Below are 21,973 nucleotides of genomic sequence, written 5' to 3'. Positions count from 1 at the left end.
CGCTGGCCTGTCACGGACCAGCGCTCGCCTGTCACGGACCAGCGCTCGCCTGTCACGGACCAGCGCTCGCCTGTCACGGACCAGCGCTCGCCTGTCACAAACCAGCGCTAGCCTGTCATGGACCAGCGCTGGCCCGTCACGGACCAGCAGTATCTCGATAGAGCCCAACGACGGCGCGTGGGTAAGTCCGCCTTCGCGGCAGTCCCCGCACACAGAGGCCGTGCCGTGTCAAGTGCATTATCACCCGCTAGCCTCTCGTGCATGTGCAGCCAAGCAGGCGGCCAGACACCCAACCACGTCAGCAACCAGCTGGACCAGATGCGCAGCGATTAGCCACGGTGGTCCAGTCCGGTCCGTATGCCGGCCATCCGGTGTGCGAGTTCATGCCTACTTCTTTGAGACCCCAGCCGGGAATACTTAAGATTGGTTTGGGTGCCCTGGCCAAGAAAAGTAATCAAATTACTGCATTTATTTCAGGTTGACTTACACATGCAAAACTTTTGCGTGCAAATGTATCTCCATGGATTTTGGCATACTGTTTACGCTTGGAAGCGTTCTTTTGTGCTCCTGGCACCATTGTGCTTGCAAGTTGCAAATAATTTCGTGGAAGTTCTGCAGGTCGATTCCAATGGTACACTCACTCGCACCGGGTCCTAAGCTACGATTCTGCAGCGGGTCCCCCACCAGACGCCTCACAGAGCAGCCCATCAATTACGGGAGGCGTACATGTTTCACCGGCTGAGCCGATGAACAGATGGGATTCGGATGAAAGTGCAAGAGCTCGTACCTTTTGGCCACATGAGGGAAAATAAGTTATGCGGAACATCACACAGACGGGCCAGTTTTCAGTTTTTTCAGTTTTCAGAGACAATGTTCAAGTTGCTCTTGATACTGTTGTTGCTATTGCAACTGCATAAGTTTCTATTGTAATCGCTTCTGCTATTTTTCGATAAAGGCATGTTGCCGAGATATCAACACATCATTGTCTCCATTCTCCTGGCTTTTCTCCGGGGAATGAGGCCATTACCACTGCCTTATCTATGCGAATAGTGTTCCTCGCAATGCACTTGACAACTTCGTTAGTTAGCCTGTTTTTATTTGTACCCTTCACACGACAGCAATGGCTCTTTTTCGTGTGTTGTGCTTGCATGGTTATGTATTGAGATCATCTGGGCCCGGCGACTGCCGAAGTCATTTGACGCACTTGGAGTGTTTTGAAAGCCACCGTAATGAGGCCGGTTCTTTCTACGTGACGTCATTGGGTCCCCTGTTAGAGTTCAGAGGAGTGAAGAGTGAAGAAGAGTGAAGAAGAGTGAAGCCTTCCCCGGTTCAGGGAACCCCCTACTCTCAGCCGGGGCGTTACGCCAACCTAGCAGTGCTTCTGTTGGGTCCGTGTCATGTCTCGAGTGACAGGCCTGGTAGACCTTACGCGTGACAAAGCTTCATCCCATAGACCCCATAGATGCAGAGCTCATTCACTGAATGGAGAGGCGGAACTTGTCCACTTGCCTGAGAGGAACCATGGGAAGCACGTCCGCAGAAAAATAGACGAAGTTTGTCCGCCAGCTTAGAGATGAAAGACTCATCCACCAACCTGGGAGAGGTAGAGTTTATCCACTGACCTGGGAGAGGTTGAGCTTATCCACTAACCTGGGAGAAGCACAGCTCATACATTAACCTGAGAGAGGCAGAGCTTACCCACTGACCTGAGAGAGGTAAAGTTTGTGCAGTCGCCACTTCCGTCCCAGGGCGTGTAGTGTGACGTCGCTGCCCTCGCCGCCCTTGAACATGGTTTCGTACACGTAGGTCATCGTGGACACCAGCTTGCGTCTGGAAATGGGGCATGCCCAGGTCTCAGCGACGGGAGTCCAAGTGACGGCACTTTGACGGCGAGCGGCGGGTGGGGAGCTGCGTAGAAAATAGGCGACATCGGGACGATGGCAAGAATGTTGCCATCTTCTTCCTCTTCGCGGCGAGTTTTTGGTGTGTTGTTTCGACTTGCCGCACCGATCTGGACCCTGAAGCTTCCTACCCTTGTCCGTACGTTGTCTGTCTATTGTCTTGTCTGTCTATTCGTGTCTGTACTACCTAACTTGTCTGTCTATCCGTGTCTGTGCTGTCTAACTTGTCTGTCTATCCGTGTCTGTACTACCTAACTTGTCTGTCCATCCATGTCTGTACTACCTAACTTGTCTGTCTATCCGTGTCTGTACTGCCTAACTTGTATGTCTATCCGTGTCTGTACTACCTAACTCGTCTGTCTATCCGTGTCTGTACTACCTGTTTGTATATCCGCCGCCAACGAGGGCACGGCAGATGCTGGACACGAGATCCAGCGGCATCCAGAGATCCAGATCCACACGAGATTGAGAGCAGGCGCAATGTTCAGACTGATCGGTGTGAAGGGGTCAGCTGAGTACGGTCAACTGAGTGGGGTCAGGTGAGTCGATCTCACTCGGTGACTGAGTGGTGGCATCACATGACACAAGACAGTTACCCACATACCTAAAGCCGGCCTCGCTGAAAAGGCATATTTCTAAGTGAAAGGAGAGCCGCAAAGCCGGGTAATGTGTCCGAGTTCGCGGCGGCCAGATCAGCAGGACGGACGAACTGTTCCATTTTGAAGCATTCCAAGCCAAGCATTCTCTGAGAATAAACACACCTATACGAACCATGCGGAATAAACACACACAGCAAAGGTGTTGAATTCAGACTGCCTAGCAGCTGCGGCACGGCGTCCCTTATTTTTCCTACCTCCCCACGCCGCCCCATACCGCAGCTTAGCCACGGTGATGGAACACGAAAGGTCTCGCACCCCTCCATCGTATCCCGTTCCGCCCTGCCCTAGTCCGCACCGTTTCGGTGTCCTCATGAGCCGGTCGAAGTCGCCGTCACCGGCGTCCTCATCATCATCCTCGAGCTCCTGGAGCGTCCTTTTGAGGCTGGTCAGCGAGCCAGCTGACTCGGCCAGCCGTCCCAGCACCGCACCCATCGTGCCTTCTGGCTGTGGGAAGGGCGTCAGGTCCAAGAGTGTCAGCCAGGGTCAAGTGGGGGTCACCCAGTCAAGTGTGGTTATCTGGGGTCATGTAGGGTCAAATGGGGGTCATGCAGGGTCACGTTGGGGTCACCTGGGGTCAGGTAGTCAATTGTGGGTCAGCTGAAGTCAATTGGGGGCCACTGGGGTCATGTAGGGTCAAGTGGGGGTCACTGGGGACAGACAGGATCAAGTGGGGGTCAGCCATGGTCAGAGAGAGTCAAGTGGGGGTCAGCTGGGGTCAAGTAGGATCAAGTGGAAGCTAGCTGGTGTTAGCCACAGTTAAGTGGGGGTCAGCTGAGGTCAGACAGAGTCCCCCAGCTGTAATTTGCAGGCAGTCACCCTAGATTTCCCTGTGATGGAATGTGCATGGTCTTTGTGTGGCAAATTAAGGCTCAGCCAGGATTAATGCAGGCTATCTCCAGTCAGGTGAGATCAGTAGGGGTTAGCTGGGATTGTGAAGGGTAGAAAAGACCTGGTGGAGTTCCCCAGGCATCAAATGGACCACCTGAAGCTGGCAGCGGGCTAACAGTGACAGCTGGCATTGAGGAGTCAGTGTGTAACAATACTGGCCAAGAGGGATCGGCATTGGAAAAGTGGTCAGCACTTGATGGTCCAGGGAGCAGAGACTAATTAGGGTGAGCATGGGTCAGTGGAAGCCAAAAAGATACAACAGAGGCAAGTGGGAAATTAAGGCCTTGCTTTGTGCATGGTACAACAACCAATTCCCAAAAATGTGGGATTTGACTTGGGCACTGGAACAGTTCATTTCATGAGCAACCTATCTGTAAGCAGTCAGGCCAAATACCTTAACACCCTGTGGGGCTTTTCTGAGACTGTCCAGGAATTTCACAACTACATATATTCACTTTGCTGTTCGCAGATATTGAACACCCTGGATAAGAAGAAAACTGTCTACATTTCAAGCTGCATTTTCTTTAAAATGGAGAATATCCACAGATAATGATGATGCTATGCTTCTTTCTAATCTCTGATCATAGCTTTCCTCGCAGCATACTTTGCAACACAATTGCATGCATGTTTTTTAATGGAGTTGGTTTTGCAGCAGCATATGACCTTAAATGATGAGCACAGAAAATATAAAAAGTAGCCTGCAAGAGCTCAGTACACCATGATCTAAACCAGATTTAGCCTGGGTAGCCTGAGCAGTGACATCAGTATGTAAACATGGTGTGCCATGTAGCAAGTGTTTTTTGATTGACTTACACCATTTGAAATGCTGAACCGACAAAGGTGTTATGATGTATACATTGGAGGGCAAGGTTTTGAGCACTTTCCCAGTCATTTTCATACACAGAGGCACAGTTTGCCACAACATATTAGAGGATTGCACTGGGAAAATAAGGCTAAAAATACCCTTTAATGATTAGTGTTCCATCTGCAACTTGAGCCACCTCACTTCCAAAGACGCGGGACTGGAGGTCCTCCCCCAGGCACCACAAAATGGGAAACCACGGTCCTGGTGTTACACCTCAATCATCCCTATCTCATGAAGTCATAGAAAACAAACGACTATATGCTTTAAAATAATCCCCAGCCCTCACAATACGAAGATAAGTTAGGTTCACTTAAAAAGAGCGATATTTCATTAACCATAGTCGAAATCACATGTCTGAACAATCAATGCACAGCTCAACATCTTTGCAATTTATCTCAGTAACGTATGCATATCTACCTGACGTTCTGGATACAGTAAGTTCGATCTCAATAACAACCAAGCCCGCAAACAATAACAATCACACAAATTTAGTTTGTCACAGCAGCGCCATTAACATCGCCGTGGCGAGTTCCGTAAAAATGCTAAAAGATAGTCCACTTTGATCGGCACAGTAATGGTTGAAATCCGAACTTCAACACATTTTGTTCCAGAGGTCATGATGTTGGTCTAACCAAGGCAGTTTACGCCTATTTTGTGTTAGAAGGGCGCTGGCTGCTGGCTGAATACGCGGTAATTCCGTTTTTGCCTCGCCAAAAGCAGCACGTCCGTCGCCAGCAGTACATAGCTGTCGTAAGGTGGTTTGGACGGTCCCCAGAAAAGTCGTCGGTTTAAAACAACCAATGTCCATGGAGCTGTCGCAGCCCCAAAAATTCAGGTTCAGATCCGTTACTCAGTGCTTCTGCGACCACCGAGAGTCCCATGACGTCTAACGTCTCCAATCAGTGTGGAAAGACCAAATACCTCAGTAAGCCGCAGCCCAGATGGCCACAGGTGCGCGTCAAGGGTAAGGGTATCGGTCAACAAACGCCACCGTTGGGTGGAGCGACATTTGTGAGCGACACTGCCCACCTAGCACGCGGTGTTTACTAGCAGTCCGTGTACAGATTAATTCGCTCGTTCACCGTAGGACAGCCTCGGCCGTTGGTGCTCCGGCGGTCTCGGCGATTTTGGTACCTAGGTTAGGCGTACTGATCACGGCGATAAACATAAAAGATATTTCACTTAAACGGACCACGATAACATAAACGAACCTCCGCCCAATACTGACCAGTCAAATTTATGGCAGCCACCGCCTCATGAACTGGAAGGAACCGAAAATTACTTAACAGATCTCAATTTGGCATCCGAAGCAACCGGTCCCCGAGACATGGACCAAAACCCAATCTCAGGCCATCAGCACGACGTTCATTCAAATACAACACTTACCCTGTCGCGTTAGTGGCGCGCTCAGAAGGTGCTAGGTGTAAGCGCCGACAGAGGCGTCTTCAGGGTGGGAGATAGAGAGGGAACACAATAAGCATGGTGGGCATCCGCGGAACGTACGTTTTTCCTTGTTGATCTCCGGTCCGAGGGGCATAATTTCCCATTCAGTTGGGGGAGGGGTTCAGTCCCCCCCACCCCGTTTGGGCTCCTTTCCCAACTTTGGGAAGGAGGTGGGCCAAATGTGGGGAGGAACCTGCTTTTAGGCATGTTTTGGGGAGTAGGCTGGGCCATTTTTCACTGTTTAGCCCCGCCCCCAGCCCACTCGCCCAACCACCCATCCAGCTCATTTTGTGAGACTAGCACCGCTGCCCGGCTCTTTCCATCGCAGGCTCATTTTGGAGAGCTTTCATAAGTCCGAACTCATTTGCTGACTGTTTGACGTCATGAAGAGACAAGCTAGTCATAGCATACCACCTGACCAGTGTTCTATTGCTCTGTACCTGGCCAGTGCCAATGGTCGTTGTCCACCGCCATTTGCGACCACTCCCCTCACCGGTTGACCACTCCCCTCACCAGTTGACGCCATGTGCTCACCCCCGCAGTGTCCACGAATCCGAGTCAAGGCACCAAAGATTGGGATTTTCATTGCAGCTTGCAATCTACATGTCATCTTTTGCACACGTGCTTTGTCAAACAAACTTTTCGCTAAGGACCGTTTAGTTACAAAATTTCCCCACTTCCTACATCCGCATATGGTCTTTTGTAAACTTTTGCTTGTATACGTTTGCACGCTAACATTTGCGTTCGAGTAACGAACTACGGACTTTTCCCATGAGATCGTTGGCGCTCACGAACATTTCCATGCGAGCTTTTTTCGACGAGCATTTTGCTTTGCGACCCCTAATCACACCTACCTCTTGAACTACTAAATTTGTCGTTACACACTTAATAACCTGTATGCTTTTCTCACGAACATTTGCCAAACGTACTTTTTCCATACGCACTGTTGTCCACTCACTTTTCCCATCCCACTTTTGCTCTAAAACTCAGCAAAAGACTCTTCATTGGTGTAGGTGGCCGCTCGGCCTCATTGGTGTAGGTGGCGCCTCGCTCGGCCGAACAGGTGGCCCCACGGTCGGAGCTGTCCCGGCAGACGACGCCCGCGGACGGGCCGCGCCAAGCTGACACACCTCCGTCGCCAGACCGGACGCTGCTCAGACCGGACCGGCCGCTGTCCTGACTGGTGAGACTGCCTACGCTGACTGTGGGGTGATCTGGGAATCTCATCTCCCTGATCTGGTCACTTCACTTTAAGGCTGGCTCAATCGGCTGATGCCAAAGGATGAGTCGTGCTAAATAGGATGGAAGCCACGGCCTGCGACATAAGCCACGCAACAGCGTATTTGTAGGCTGCAGCCCATCTCAGGTGAAGATCAGATGTCATGCTCGCCATAAAAAGAACAGACCAAGAAAAGGCTGATTGAGATAACAGCTGGTATTTTGTTCGCACCAGAAAGGAGAAAAACATAGCGTGATCTGAAGGCCAGAGACCGGAAATAAGAAAATCCCAGAGACTTTGAGAGGACCCTTAATGTCATCTGATCGCACCAACGCTCTGCAAGAGCATGTTTACACAAACCGGCATAGTAGCAGGGGCTGAACAATGTGAAACATCCAAAGTTCAGACTTCAAAAACCAGAATCGCCCTGCTCAGGAGTGTAGCTTACTTGCAGGCATCGATCAGGCGAATAAATCGCACACAGCGCACTAGTCCGTTCCTGTTATCTTAAAGTCGCAGGGGTGAAATTACGTCATGACTACGTGATCACACGAATGCGTCATAATTACGTCAGACACGCGAATTAATGTCCAAAGACGTACAAACGTACTTCTGCAGATGCGCGATCGTTGCCTGCTCGTTGGCCGGCGCTTAGTGTTAATCACAGAGCCGACGCTGCAGGCCTATGGAGACTGCAACGTCGGGCGTCGGGGTTTTTGTTTCCAAGACTTGCGAGCGGGTATGCTCAAAACTATGCTGCATATTGTCGTTACCAATCCATACTGATATAACTAGGACATTTACAGACAAAAATGGGTTGGTTAGATAAGTAAAACAAAAATACTGCATTCTAATCCACAATCTACGATCATGGAAATCTTAGATATTTGTGGAATTCAGTAAAGTCCTGACAATGCCTCTGTGTGCCGTCGGTTTTGATAGCGTACTGAACGATTGTAAAATTATCAGGGGCGGTTGCTTGTTTCATGCAGTCATTTCATGGCCACTTCCTTCCGTTCATTGGCTATAAATACAAACAAAATCGCATCTTCCAGTCTACCTTGACATCCGTTGAAGTTAAAGAAGGCAAACAAAAAGCAATACAAAAAATTGTTTGAACCCGAAACCTAGTGAACCATATCCCTTTTTGTGGGAGCGTTTCATCACCAGGGGCGTTTGTCAACCCTGTGCCCCACCCCCTTTTCAGGACTGATTGTGCCCTCGGCCACGAACTGGACGACTGGACGAGCAGCCGCCGGTCCGTCCCTCCTACGCTTGGACGGACGGACCGGACGAACATCCCCCCCCCCCTCATTACCCATCCCAGACCTGAGACGGTAAAAAGGCAAAGTTTTTAAGTAGGCTTGGTCTTCGAGAACCTGGCGCGCTAATGAAAGCTTAGCCATTCCAAGATGTGATGGTGGGTTCGCCCTTGGGGTCGAGTGGGAGTGTTGATGGAGTTTTCGCAAGGGGCCTTGACAGTGCAAGCCGATCACTGGGCGACCCCGTGTAATTCATGCACTTACCCCTCCCCCCCCCTCAACTACTCAGTTACCTCCTTCTCTCCAGCAACCAGGGACATAGCCAAGTGGGGGGGGGGGGGGCATAGGTCATGCCCCGTTCCTGAACTAAGCTCTGTCTTCACTAGATATTGAGCGGTTTTGCAGGAATACCGAACAGTGATAAAACATATGCTACAAACTGGACGAGCTGGACGAGCAGCCGTAAACGTGTACATTTACGGGCCGCTCCTCTCCGGGGCTCTCCTCGTCTTGGAACTTGCGGTTTTCCTCTGGATTAAATAGAAGCTTCAAACGTCGATACACGATTGCCGTCTTTGATGTGGGAAGCAAAACCTGTCACACATTTTCTACCGACCAAAAAAGTTGGCTTCGGTTACCGTATCTAGCCTCCAAACCTACATACAAGAACCACTCAGAGGAGTCCATTAGGATTCGTTCGCGGGGATCGAACCACTTGGCTATTGACCGATACAGAGGCCCCAGCGCCGGTACAGAGGCCCCAGTGCTGCTCCGAATCTGCTTTACTCGCATGAATACTTCAATTCAGACATCGCCAGTGTCCACGCTGATGTCTGATCGCCGTTTGAAACAGGATGGACATACGAGCATTTTTAAGATGAGACAGCGAGAGAGAGAGAGAGAGAGAGAGAGAGGAGAGGAGAGGACGAGAGAGCGAGAGAGAGAGAGAGAGAGGAGAGAGAGAGAGAGAGAGAGAGAGAGAGAGAGAGGAGAGAAGAGAGAGAGAGAGAGAGAGAGAGAGAAAGAGAGATAGAGAGAGAGATGTGTATATATATATATGTATATATATATATATATATATATACATATAAGCGCTATATATATATATATATATATATATATATATATATATATATATATATATATTGTCGGCGACGGCGTTTATCGTTTTCTACTGCGCCGAAAAGTGTCTTATTCTAGTAAATCCTATTCTTGTTTTGAGCAGCATCTATCCCAATGATTTCGTACGATGAAAATGTGGTGTATTAACCTTGTGTATATTAGGCGTTAGTGCTGCATGGTATGCAATGAGAACACATGTAAAATATTTTGCAGCGTGTGTTGGCATTGGTTATACGCACCCGATGCGTGATTCCATTATACCAGAATTTCTACCTTTAAACCGACTTTGTTGCAGCCCGGTCAATGTAAACGCTGACGTGGGCTAAGACCTTGCTAGTCCCTGTCTGCTAGGCGCAGCATCCTTTCTCAGCCGAAGGCATCGATGTTTGATAGACGAGTAGGCCTCACATTTCTCTATTGGCTAACGGCTGACATTTATCCGGGCACGTAGGCTGGTTCTTCTCAACAAGTTGCTTTGCATCTACATTGCATTTAACAGCCATGATAGCTATCGGAGCAAGCAGAGCATTGACGTTGTCCAGAAATGTGACCTGCTTGATCGGAGGAAAAGGATCCATCACAGCACGCGACACCCCAAAGAAAATCCAGCTTGTGGCTTCTTGCCTAGCAGGCACGTTTTCACGACTTGCAACAACGCCGAAATTACAGGACTAGAAGGACGCGCCGGGTCACCTGACGTGCATCATCGTCAGCGCCGGGAGCGCAGGTCATCAGCAGCGAGCGACCGACGACGTGACCTTGTGCCCGCGCGGCTGCTGGGACCGCACCCCGCTACCGCGTGCAGCGCTGAACTCGATAAGCAGTCGGTCGGAGCTGCGTTGCTGAGGGCCTACGGTGAGGTCAACAAGGTCGCGTGGGTCACAGGGTCACAGCGTCACAGGATTTCAGGGTCTCTGCACTGTCAAGGTCTGGAACGCTGGCCCCTTGGAGTCACCAACGCATTCTCCTGGGCCTTCCTCCCTGCTCGCTTCGGTGCAATTCGGGGTCGCTGCCGTCTACAGCACGCGATACCGAACCGGCTTCTGCGCCGGTTTCAACACCGGCCGGGGCTCGAAGGGCCAAAACTGAAATCGTCCCTGAAACAAAAAGCGTGCCATGTTCGACAATATCATCGCACAGTGTTCGAATGTTTCAGCTTCTTCGAGACGCTGTGTTGTCGTGGTTTAACCCTAAGGCAGTCAACAGGTGACCTTGTGGGGTCACCTGTTGTGTGGGGCGTGGTGTGGGGCGTGGCTAAGGGTCTGGAGCAGCCTGTCGGCTGCTCCAGACCCTATTTACATTGGCTGTGAGTCCTCCTAGCCCGTTGTTCTGGCTGTCTGAACGGCGGCTGAACTCCTGCATGTCTTCTGCCTCAGTGAAAGTTTCAGAAAGCATAGATAGTGACCTTCAGCAGGTGACTACGGTGTGGAGTACAGTACGTGACTACAGTATGGACCACAGTGCATGACTACAGTGTGGACCACAGTGCGTGACTACGGCATGGACCACAGTGCGTGGCTACGGTATGGACTACAGTACGTGACTACAGTATGGACCACGGTGCGTAAATACGGAATGGACCACAGTGCGTGACTACATTATGGATCACAGTGCGTGACTACGGTATGGACCACAGTGTGTGACCGCAGTATGGACCACAGTGTGTGGCCACAGTATGGACCACAGTGTGTCAAACCACTTCAGCTGTGGGTGGAGCACAGGCGTTAACGGTTGGTGCAGAACGAACTTACAAGAATGACTTTTCGCATATGTTCAACATGGAGCTGCTGCCAATGCTGCTGCCATCTATCGACGAGTTTTCGAAGCACACCTTGTGAGCGCAGCGTGTGGCAGCCAAACTCTGACGGTATCGCGGTAAGTGGATAATCTATGGCTACCTTAATAATAATGCGGGAAAAATAGCCGATCTACCTATCACAGTAAATTGATTATCGTGCCCTTCAGAAAGCATCCAGTATGGCCACAGTATTGGCTTTGACACCGCAAACAGCGCCGGTACTCCACCTGGTTCAGCATGGCCTCCAGCACCGCCACCCGCACCAGCTTCATCCCCGTTTTCATCAGGCGCTACTGCACCGGCTTCAGCTCTTCGTGACCGTAGAACTCGCTGACTCCGATGAAGAGGCCGTACGCCATGTTCAGCAGGATGGCAACGAGGACGATCGCAAACGTTACCCGGAGGCACAACGACACCGCCTGTCCCAGTGACGTCATCATGGGTCGCCGGTCAGGTCACCGCCGGGCCCCGAGGCCGGGGCGGCGACGGCCAACCTGCGGCAGCAGCGGAAACAGAGGCGGTGTTGGGCCAGTGGGCAGAGGACTGTGGTAGTGACGTTACTGGTGGGAGAAAGGCGGTGGTGACGTCACTGGTGGCAGTGAAAGGCGGTAGTGACGTCACTGGTGGCAGAGAAAGACGGCAATGACGTCGCTGGTGGCAGGAGAGATACGACGCCACTCATCATCTCGTCACACAATGATGAGATGATGAGTGAAAGTGGCACCATTTGTCTCAGGAGGGGTACGGGTGATGGCTATGTGTGATGGCCGATGGTGATGGCACGCGGAGGGGTATGGCCGGTGATGGTACCCTGTGTGGGCAGCGACTTACAGCTGTCTCATGACGGGTCACAAAATGCGCGATTGGCGATGTCACGTAGTGATGTCGATGACGTCACACATTGTGATAAATCACAACAGCATGAGTGGACGCGCGATAAGCCGCCTTCACAAAAATGACCTTTCGCAGATGCTCAACATTGAGCTTCTGCCAATGCTGCTGCCATCTATCGACGAGTTTTCGAACTACACCTCATGAGCACAGCGTGTCGCAGTCTAGCTCTGACCGTGACCACTACACTCATCCAACACGCGTTAATTATAAGTTGTTTCATAGCTATGACGTCATATCTGATTCCAGTCAAAAGGATGCATGCAGCGCCACGGAAATGGAGGCTCTACGTTGATGAAAGCACACCAAGAACATGATAAAAACGCACAAAGGCCAAGCTAGCGCCTGGTCACTGTTCAAGTCTGGATCTGAACAAAGCACTGCTTCGTGAGGTCGCAACGCCGGCGACAGAAGGCCCGGGACGATGACACACGCTACCAGACGCCTTGCGCGACCGCCTAGCAGTCCTTCACACAGCCTGTCGGGCTACCTCAGCCTGAGCGCCGGCCTCGTGTTCAGTCACAGCGGTGTGGAGGGAGGACAGTACACTAGGACAGGACGGGACAGTACGCTAGGCACCTAAAACACCAGACACTCTCACGCACTCACACAGACACGACCTGTCTCAGGACACTCTTACCCCTCTCTGCATCTACTGGCAGCTCACCAGACGCTCAAACATGCCTCATCAAAGGGGCTGGTTTCGGCAAGCTTTTGCCCAAAGTCCAATCCGATGTCCAGAGATGAACCAACCGTCCATCCAAAAAGTATAAAAAATCGGATTTACAAAATACTAGGGGTGTCTGAGGTCAAAGCCACTGCAACTTGCAACCAATGACGGCAACCGTCTTTCTTGTTGCTGCATTCCTCCCTCAAATCGAAAAAGCTAAGTAATGTGCGTCACTGACTTCCGTAAAAACATCCACAACTTACAATACACATCGACGTCCACCAAGCTCAACTATGACTTACGCCAACGGCGGAAGCTGGGCCGGATAGCGGGTAGTAATGAATCGGAACTGGATGACCAATGAGAAGCAAAGGCTTTCCTAATGACAGTAACATCGATCACCGATCGATGTCTTTTACTACAGACACATGCTGCCCTGCTAATACTGATTCTCCGACACATGCTGCCCTGCTAATACTGATTCTCCGACACATGCTGCCCTGCTAATACTGATTCTCCGACACATGCTGCCCTGCTAATACTGATTCTCCGACACATGCTGCCCTACTAATACTGATTCTCCTATCTCATGTTTGAAATGGAAGTCTTGGCCAGTGTGCTCTATCAATGACTTGTTTATGTCCCAAAATCAAATTATGCCAAAACGAGCAGCATTCAATAAGTTGAGATGCGTACCACCTTGCGACACAACATAATTACATCGGTTGCCCCCCCCCAAAAAAAATAAGCACAGGATTTCTTATCCCTGCCCGCTTGATTTACAGATAAGGGTTTCAAAACTTTTGGAATTTCCAATAAATCTGGAATCCAATCGACGCCTGTATACCCCACTTGTCACGGCTCCCGTCGACTGCTCAGCGAATTCGCTGACTGCTCACCGAACCCACTGACTGCTCACCGAACCCACCGACTGCTCACCGAACTCGCTGACTGTTCACCGAACTCGTCGACTGTTTATTCGTCGACTGTTCACCGGAATCGCCAACTGCTCACCGAGCCCTCCAACCGCTCACCGAACCCGCCTACTACTTACCGAACCCACCGACTGCTCACCGAACTCGCTGACCATTCACCGAACTCGTCGACTGTTCACCTAACTCACCGACTGCTCACCGAGCCCGTCGACTGCTCACCAAACCCACTGACTGCTCACCTAACTCGTCAACTGTTCACCGAACTCGCCGACTACTCACCGAACCCGCCGACTGCTCACCGAACTCGCCGACTGTTCACCGAACTCACCGACTGGTCACCGAACTCGCACGAGCAATGCTAACCCGACGTAGGTCGCGCTGCACCGTGCAGTGTGCTGTGTCGGACTGCACCGTGCAGTGTGCAGTGTCGCACCGCACCGGTCGACCAGGGATCGCAGACCCGTCACCGGACCCGCATCGGCCCACGTATTGACCCCCGGTTGCGGTGCTGCCGGCCACCACCGGCCGCCGCATGTTGTGTTGGTCGTGCTGTTGCTTGGATGTGCAGGGGCGCGCGCAGGGAGCTTTCGGCCGGGGTGACGCGCAGGGGCGACGCCAGTGATTTAGAGAAGGGTTTTGGCGTTTACTTTTGGAGAATGTCGTATGATTTGTGTTTGAAAAGGGAGGCGCGCGTGCGCATTGTCGCGAAGCGGCACGTCATAGTGCCTAGGATCCAGAGGTCTAGCTTTCGAATCCTACAAGTCGTGAAGATTTAAATAAAATAACGCGAAACCTGTATGAGAAGATTGAAGATCAAGAATACGACCTCAATGGCGCGGGTTCCCTGGCCCGTGGGTAAGATCTTTAACCTGTGTGATCTGTCCACTGATTATTCCTAGCCATAATTTTGCAACTTGACTTGTGTCACAATCTAATTTCGCGTTGCGGACTCAGATGACTACGCTGGTTTTTCATTTTCGGTCGGTGAACTGAACCGCTACTCCAGCAGTTCTCTGTTTCGACTGCGCGGGCTGCGGCGACGGAGTCCCAGCGACATGGTAGCTTCTCTACCAAGAAGCAACAGGCTTAAACACCTGCCTACTGTTCGGACAGTTGAACGTTCCCCATATGTCTATTATGTGTATATATAAATATATATATATATATATATATATATATATAATATAGAAAATATACATAAGTATCAGCCTGCGACCAGAAGCTAGTACATGGAACAAACATCCTGCATCCTTATAGTCTGCCATGGGCTCTGTGAAAAATTGTCTGATTCCTATAAAATCAAGGGATGGTCATATTTTTCATTGCCCATTGTCACAACAATGAACTAATCCATACCTGGTCCCTCCCGCCCTCCCCCAATCAATACTACCCAAGCTGCTCAAAGCATGTATGGCTAGATAAGAAAACGAGCTAGATTGTCTTGCCTCATATGCGCATTGTATGTCGCACATGACCTCCCAGGGATATCACCAGTAACTATTTCCGCGCAACACGCAGCTTGTGAGAATTCGGTTTCCACATTAAGTAGTCTTGGAATGCAGGTAGCGTGGCACTCTAACCTCTGCGAAGCTTGACTCCTAGCCCATCATGGAAAGACTTGAAGAGATGAGCTTAAGGCATCTTGGTGGAAATGACAGCCGGCGCATAGGTTAGCCTATCTTTAGTTCAGATGTTAAGTTCACAAGCTTGCCTGGAGTTCAGTTCATTTCAGTTCAGTTCCTTGCTGGCGGTAGACGTGGGTAGAATGAATTGGGCTCTTGTTGGGCTTGTTTGTGGGAAGTGCAATTGTGAGTCGAAATTCTCATTATGTTCAGGCAATAGGTAAGCTGATCTTACGTTTAAAATTTGTGCTGGCTTACCGCTATTGCAAGAACTGCAATCCTATGTTGAATTGTTGATATGCTTTCGTCGACGGCATGGCTAGTACCGGTAAGCTGATCTTACGTTTAAAACTTGTCCTGGCTTACCGCTATTGCAAGAACTGCAATCCTATGTTGAATTGTTGATATGCTTTCGTCGACGGCATGGCTAGTACTGGTTAATAGAACCGTAATCACCTGGGCTAGCAATCAAAACAGATTTCCGCGATTCGTAGAGACTAGAATGCTGCGTGTCACGGTACTTGCATTCCAAGACCACTTAATTTGGAAGCCAAATTCCCACAAGCTGCGCGCTGCGCGGAAATCGTTATTGGCGATATCCCTGGGAGGTCATGTGCGACACACAATGCGCATATGAGACAAGACGATCTTGCTGGTTTTTTCACATAGTCATGCATGCTTTCAGCGGCTCATATAGTATTTGGGGGGGAGGGGTTCAGGTATGGATAAGTTCACTGTTGTGACAAACGGCAATGAAAAATATGTCCATCCCTTGATTTTATAGGAAGCAGACAATGTTTCACCAAGTTCAGGGTATGCTATAGGGATGTGGAATGTCTGTGCCATGTCTTTGGTCCTGGACTGAAGTTTGGCAAAGTTTAGTTCAGTATCTGCAATATTGTGTTTGAAACTTGTTCAGTGCATTTGCGAGGAATATTATTCACATACATAAACAGCAGCAATAAATAGTCTTGCTATATCTCGGAAAAAAAACCAGGGCAATGGAGACATAGATGGATTCTTATTATTGTTTATCTTCTGCTATTGTTTCCATAAAAGTATGCTGCTGAAATATGAACCCATCTCAATCCCCATTCTCCTGGATTTTCTCCGAGGAACGAGGCTATATTTATATTACCACCGTCTTGTCAATATTGTGTTTCCTGCTTATACCTTACAATAGCAAACTTTGTACTGATCTTGTAGAGAGGTTTGCACTTAATGTTGCATGCTCTTCTTTTCATTAACACCCTGAAATGGCTTGTTAATTTGTCTGAGGGTGTTATGTTTCCTCATGTTACTTACCATTTTCATTTGAACCATGTGACTCACTCTCCATAGCGTTAGCAATAATTAATGACGGACTCGTGATTTTGTTCATGACATTCACGAATGATGTAATTCATTTTGCTCATAACTCAGAGCGGCATTTTTCCCCGTGAGCCGATTCAGCTCACGGCTCACTCCAAAACGACTCATGAGCCGATTCATGATCCAGCTCGAGCCGATCACGAGTCTGCACGTGACCTCCCGTCAGCTGACGTAGCTCGACGACACCACCGTCGCATCTTCGAACACACTCTAGCGATCCATCGGTCCTTCTTCCGCCTGTATGAATGAAGAATGATGGGCCGGCCGGCCGCCGCCCGCCCGCGCGCTGTGGTTTCTTTCTCTCCTGCCTCCGCGGTGTGTGTGAGCCGACTTGTGGGGACCGAGCCACTAGACGCCCATAACCCCCGCCAGACCGCTCGGGCCCCGCAGAACGCCTGGCGCCTCTGGCGGGCGATGTCGTAAGGTCGCCCTCTGCGTCTGGGGATGCACTGAATCAGTATCGCAGAATCGACGGCTGGTTCCGAAGCAGCTCTGGTCCCACGGCACCAGTACCTGAGCTGACGGTACCTGACCGGCTGTACATACCAAGCATCGGGCGGTGTGAAAGGAACGGAGCTGTGCTTGGCGTGCAATGGATACCCAATGACCTCGAGTGTAGTTTCCTATTCAGTTGGGAAGGGGACTTCTTCCAACTTGGGCCCCAGCCTCTCTAACTTGGAAAAGATTGCCAACTCCGCAGAAAACCACGTTTTTTTGGCTGTTTTGTGTAGGTCTCGACACATCTTACTCTAAAGCCCTCCTCCTGACTCATTTTGCGAAACTACGCAATTGTCAGTGGTACATTCAGTCTTCATAGCAAGCGGCATGAAGTCCGGCTGCAGTCTTGAATATCGTTTGGCTCACTGGCTCCTGTCAGTCCGAGAACTCCCTCTGCTGGTGTTTTGCCGTGGTGTTGAAGCATCAACTGTGTCCGTGCTGAATACCTTAGAAAGGTGCTGATATAACTTTTGCATTTGCGCTGATTCGCGTCGTAAAAATGCGACGCCAAATAGCACAAAGTGGCATGAAAGTAAAATGTAATCAACGTTTCAGCATTGAGAAAAACGGCACGCTTGAAATATAATCGGCGTGGTTTGATTGAAAAGGGACCACACCCGCAAAGGATGTGCCAACGATGTCCATGACGAAGGAAGCCTCACGCGCCCTATTCGGGGACTGTAACACAATCCACGGGAACATTCACGCGATCCAGGTATTCCTTTCAGCGCGACACCGTGGCTATGCCAGTGATAGTCATGCCCACGCTGTAACAAATCACATTATCGATCGAGGAAAAACTCTGCCGAAACCCGGGATCGAACCAGGGACATTTAGATCTTCAGTCTAACGCTCTCCCAACTGAGCTATTTCGGCTGTGATCATGTTGCGCTCATTCGTTTGTGTATGCCAGGGGGGATGGGCGTCACCACGGTGAGGGGAGAGGGGGGGGGAGCAGGTGGCCTGCCCCAGACCTCAAAATTGCCTGATATGCCGAACAGGACCAGCGAATTAATGACACTACTGCAATACCTTCAGTAAATATATCCACTAAACGACGGTTACATAACGACGTATATACTTCGTGAATATGCGCCGCACACTATTAGCGCATATACACCAACACAGGTGCACGGTGCCAACCGGGACAAAGGTCCGCTAGGGACCGATGCCTAAGACCCGACTCGTTCGACAAATCTAATAATCTTAATAAAATCTACTCGCATAAATTATATCAAATGTGCTTCAGAAGTGAACTAGGCATGGAGATGTTGAAGTTATTCTTCATTTGAGCGGTCTACTTAACCCATCCCGTCCCAAAGAAGTCCTGCTAGTATATTTGTTTCCTCGAAATACCTTGCGCAGAGCACGCAAATTCGTTTCCAAGCCGCTAGAAATTTTTATTGACGAAATATCTCAAAATATACCTGCGAGTTCTAGCAGCGTGGTATTCATAAACAATGCTGCCGACATGCTGCCAAATCAGGTCAATAATGCTCCCAAACGTGGCGGCATGTCACGTGCCGAAATGACGTATTATAGGTTAACGTTTTTTTCACCCCCTGAGAAAGCAAAAACGCCACGTGTGGGACAGATTTGGAAATCAAACCAAAGGGTGTGACTGAGTTCTATGGGCCGAAATGATGCTGAATATGATTGCATTGCCCAGTGTGCATGGTGGTGAGGAGGAAGCAAAGCTCTTTTATTTCCTTGCGAAGCATTGCCCGCTCAGAATTGTTGCTGCTGGCCGGAGTAAATTGCACCAAACTTTGAAATAACTATTGTTTCCAAAATGTTGTGCGGCATACGTGTCTCAACCTACTCCTGACATATTGTAGTTTATTTGCTGAAAAATTGACTCTCTGTACTTACTTTGGTGATAATAATGACCCAAGTGTTGACGCTGTCTCCAGATTTATGGCAAGCATGCATTGCAATAATTGACGAGCCTAGCTGGTGGCAAAACATGCATTTTGCAGTCAGGGGCTTATACCAGACTGCTAGCAGAATATTCTGCTAAACATGTCTGGGGCACCAAAGACGTCAGGGTAAAACTGTATGTAATAGATCCAAGCATTCAGTGTTTGGTGCACAGCAGGGACGCGGGAACCTGGGGGGGGGGGGGGGGGGGGGAACAGCTCGACCTCCCGGTTTGAAAGCTGGGAGCGTTGCTGCCTCCCCCAAACCTGGAGGGCCCATTTTGGCACGTTAAAGGCCCCTTCTGGTACATTAAGGGCAGATTCTGAACTGTAAAGATGCTATGTACGTCAAACCTGCAAAAGTGCAGTCTCACCTGTCGAGGCTCATTTTGGCTAATTTAGGACGCATTCTGACACAACGAGAGCACTTCTGATCCTGTAGAGGGCTGTCTGACCTGAAAAGGGTCATTCCGGTCAATCAAAACCCATTCTGCAGACGGCCTATCGTTGACTGGAGGGCCTGTTCTGGCCTGCAGAGGGCCAATTCCAACATTTAGAGAACTCATTCTGACCTGGAGAAGGTCCGTTATGACCTGAAGAGGCCCCGTTATGAGCTGCAGGGAACCGTTATGTTGACGTTCAATCGCCCACTTGGCCTGTGGAGGAGCCCATTCAGGCTTGCAGAGGACCCGTTATTGACTGCAGTTCCTATCATTGTGGTCTGTAGAGGAACTATTCTGGACCCTTAAAGGGCCCATTAATTCAGGGCCTATTTTGCCCTGCAGCGAGCCTTTTCTGATCTAATGAGGCCCATTCTGACCCGTAGATGTCCCATTATTGGTTGTAAAGGGCCATTCCGGCTTGTGGGCGGCCCATGTTTTAATTTTGGGCGACCACTTTAGACATTTCGGAGTTGCTCAACCTGAACATAGTTCCCGCACCCCTAGAGCACAGTTACCATCAATTTCAGCACATAGCCGTCATTTCCATGCATTAGATGTTGCAAAAGCCATTTCGCTTAACCACATGTTAAAACGATTTTTTCTGAAAAAAGAAGTTCAAAACGAAATACATTTTGACCGGAGCTGAGTTCTGCACATTCACACATGGCATTGGGCGCACCAATATCTGGGAGGGGTCACAAACACACGCCAAAAACCTTTCTCACAGAGAAAGTAAGTTAAAAATTAAGTGCATTTTGACCTAAACAACAACGGGGTATGAAGTTCAGTGCAGCAATGTTTCGAAAGTGCTGGTGAAGGGGATGAATTTGTTTTGGCGTACTTGAGGTTAGATGGACACCATTGATTAGGCAGTAGTAGTAGCCTTATTCATCGGAAAAAACCAAGGGCATGGGGATATGGATGGTCTGATATTTCAGCAACATGCCTTTATCGCAACAATAGCAGGAGTACTCTGCTATCGCTTCTGCTTCTTCGCATAAAACATATGTAAATATATATATATATATATATATATATATATATATATATATATATATATATATTATAGAACATCAGCGCTGGGCCAATCGCTTGGTATGAAACGCACCTGATGCTAACTGTCGTCCCCTGGGTTGCCTGTAAGACTTTGTTGGTGAGCGACGTCGAATGCGTCCCCGGGAACAGGAATTAACCCAAAAGGAGGTTAATGGGGGGGGGGGGGGCTGCTCGTTGCTGTACACCGGCCGTTAGGATACACATCCAGCTGCAGCGGAAGTAAGAACAGAGGACGAAAACAAGGTGTACCGAGAGAGCAGTGCTACAAACATTTTTTGAAAGACATTAGCGTAGTCGAAATTTGAGCAGAATGCGGCGAATATGTCATGTTTCATTTTAGCTTACGCGTCTAAGTTTGTATAGCATACTTGCTTAAGTTTATTCAGAGTTAAATCACTATGATCGCGGATAAGATATACATATTCAGATATCAACCACAAGTTAGTAACACCTTTTTCTTCCTTCAAAATCCAAATATCATCTACTTTTTGTAATTATTTCGAAATATATGTCTTAGTTGCACACACTACCAATGAAACTCACGACAGCTACCCCCTAATAACAACTCTATCCTTCTTAAAAATCTCAACATGACCACTGCAGTAGACGCGCCTGTAAAACCAAAAGAACATGCCATACCATACCAAATAAAATATCCTTATTTAGCCTCCTAATAAAAATAAAACTACTTTGTCACTTTATAGCGTATTAAAATGTGTGGGGTTCGTTTGCACGATTTCGCACCAGTGTCCGTTGTTCACGACTTTTCACAAAATGTCCCGGGTTTTTCTCCCCTTCCATCAAAAAACTGACAAACTCAAATTGCAATACGTCCGATGCATCCTCGTTCGTTTGCATGTACGTTACCGCAAAAAGCCCAGAGGCAGTTACCGCCGGTGCCACGCATCTGTCACTGCGTCTGTCATTTGTATGTGTTGCCAGCCGACATGCATGCCCAGTTTTCTTCCGTCACCTAGCATGACCTTAAATTGACCTTGGTGCGGCGATTGCCGCCACTTGTCCCAAGTTCCAGCCACTGAAGCACACGCTGCGGTGTGGGGCCACTGGCTACCCTCATCTCGGGCCTCCCTGGTCTGGCTCCCTCACCTGTCCCTTTATCTCGACCATGACATGACCCATGACCCGCCCGCCTTGTGTTCGGTCCGCCCGACCCGGTCCGCCATGACATGACCCATGACCCGACCCGGTCCGCAAGGACATGACCCATGACCCGACCTGGTCCGCCATCGGGGTCTGGCGGGCCGCGGCTGTCCCGCTTCCAATGCGGCTGCCACGGTTCCCTGCACAACTGTGTCAGTTTGTTTACATAACTGCGACGTCCCACGGGCGGAGGCATGGGTGGCTCACGACTGCGGCCGAAAATCGCCACTAGCGATCAAGATGGTCGCGT

The 21,973-nt window shown here is 49.7% G+C and overlaps 1 protein-coding gene, 1 long non-coding RNA gene and 1 other non-coding gene across 3 annotated transcripts; all 3 read right to left on the bottom strand.

Moving 5' to 3' along the window:
• Window positions 1-1,621: 1,621 nt before the first annotated feature.
• On the bottom strand, window positions 1,622-4,763 carry LOC119099882 (germ cell-less protein-like 1). Its single transcript, XM_037223008.1, has 3 exons — window positions 4,731-4,763; window positions 2,856-3,004; window positions 1,622-1,830 (listed from the first exon to the last, which is right to left on the bottom strand). Exons 2-3 carry the CDS (start codon window positions 2,990-2,992, stop codon window positions 1,695-1,697), a joined length of 273 nt encoding a protein of 90 aa, XP_037078903.1. The 5' UTR covers window positions 2,993-3,004; window positions 4,731-4,763; the 3' UTR covers window positions 1,622-1,694.
• Window positions 4,764-9,759: 4,996 nt separating this feature from the next.
• Window positions 9,760-11,725, bottom strand: LOC119091977 (uncharacterized). The gene is made up of 2 exons (XR_005093479.1): window positions 11,385-11,725; window positions 9,760-10,456 (listed from the first exon to the last, which is right to left on the bottom strand). It is a non-coding gene; the product is annotated as an uncharacterized LOC119091977 (long non-coding RNA).
• Window positions 11,726-17,947: 6,222 nt separating this feature from the next.
• On the bottom strand, window positions 17,948-18,020 carry TRNAF-GAA (transfer RNA phenylalanine (anticodon GAA)). The gene has a single exon. It is a non-coding gene; the product is annotated as a tRNA-Phe (tRNA).
• Between the last annotated feature and the right edge of the window lie 3,953 nt (window positions 18,021-21,973).

Source organism: Pollicipes pollicipes, unplaced genomic scaffold (genome assembly GCF_011947565.3).
Source record: "Pollicipes pollicipes isolate AB1234 unplaced genomic scaffold, Ppol_2.1 Scaffold_1600;HRSCAF=1878_pilon_pilon_pilon, whole genome shotgun sequence".
NCBI classification, from domain to species: Eukaryota; Metazoa; Arthropoda; class Thecostraca; order Pollicipedomorpha; family Pollicipedidae; genus Pollicipes; species Pollicipes pollicipes.
This window is presented reverse-complemented; position numbering and strand designations above follow the sequence as displayed.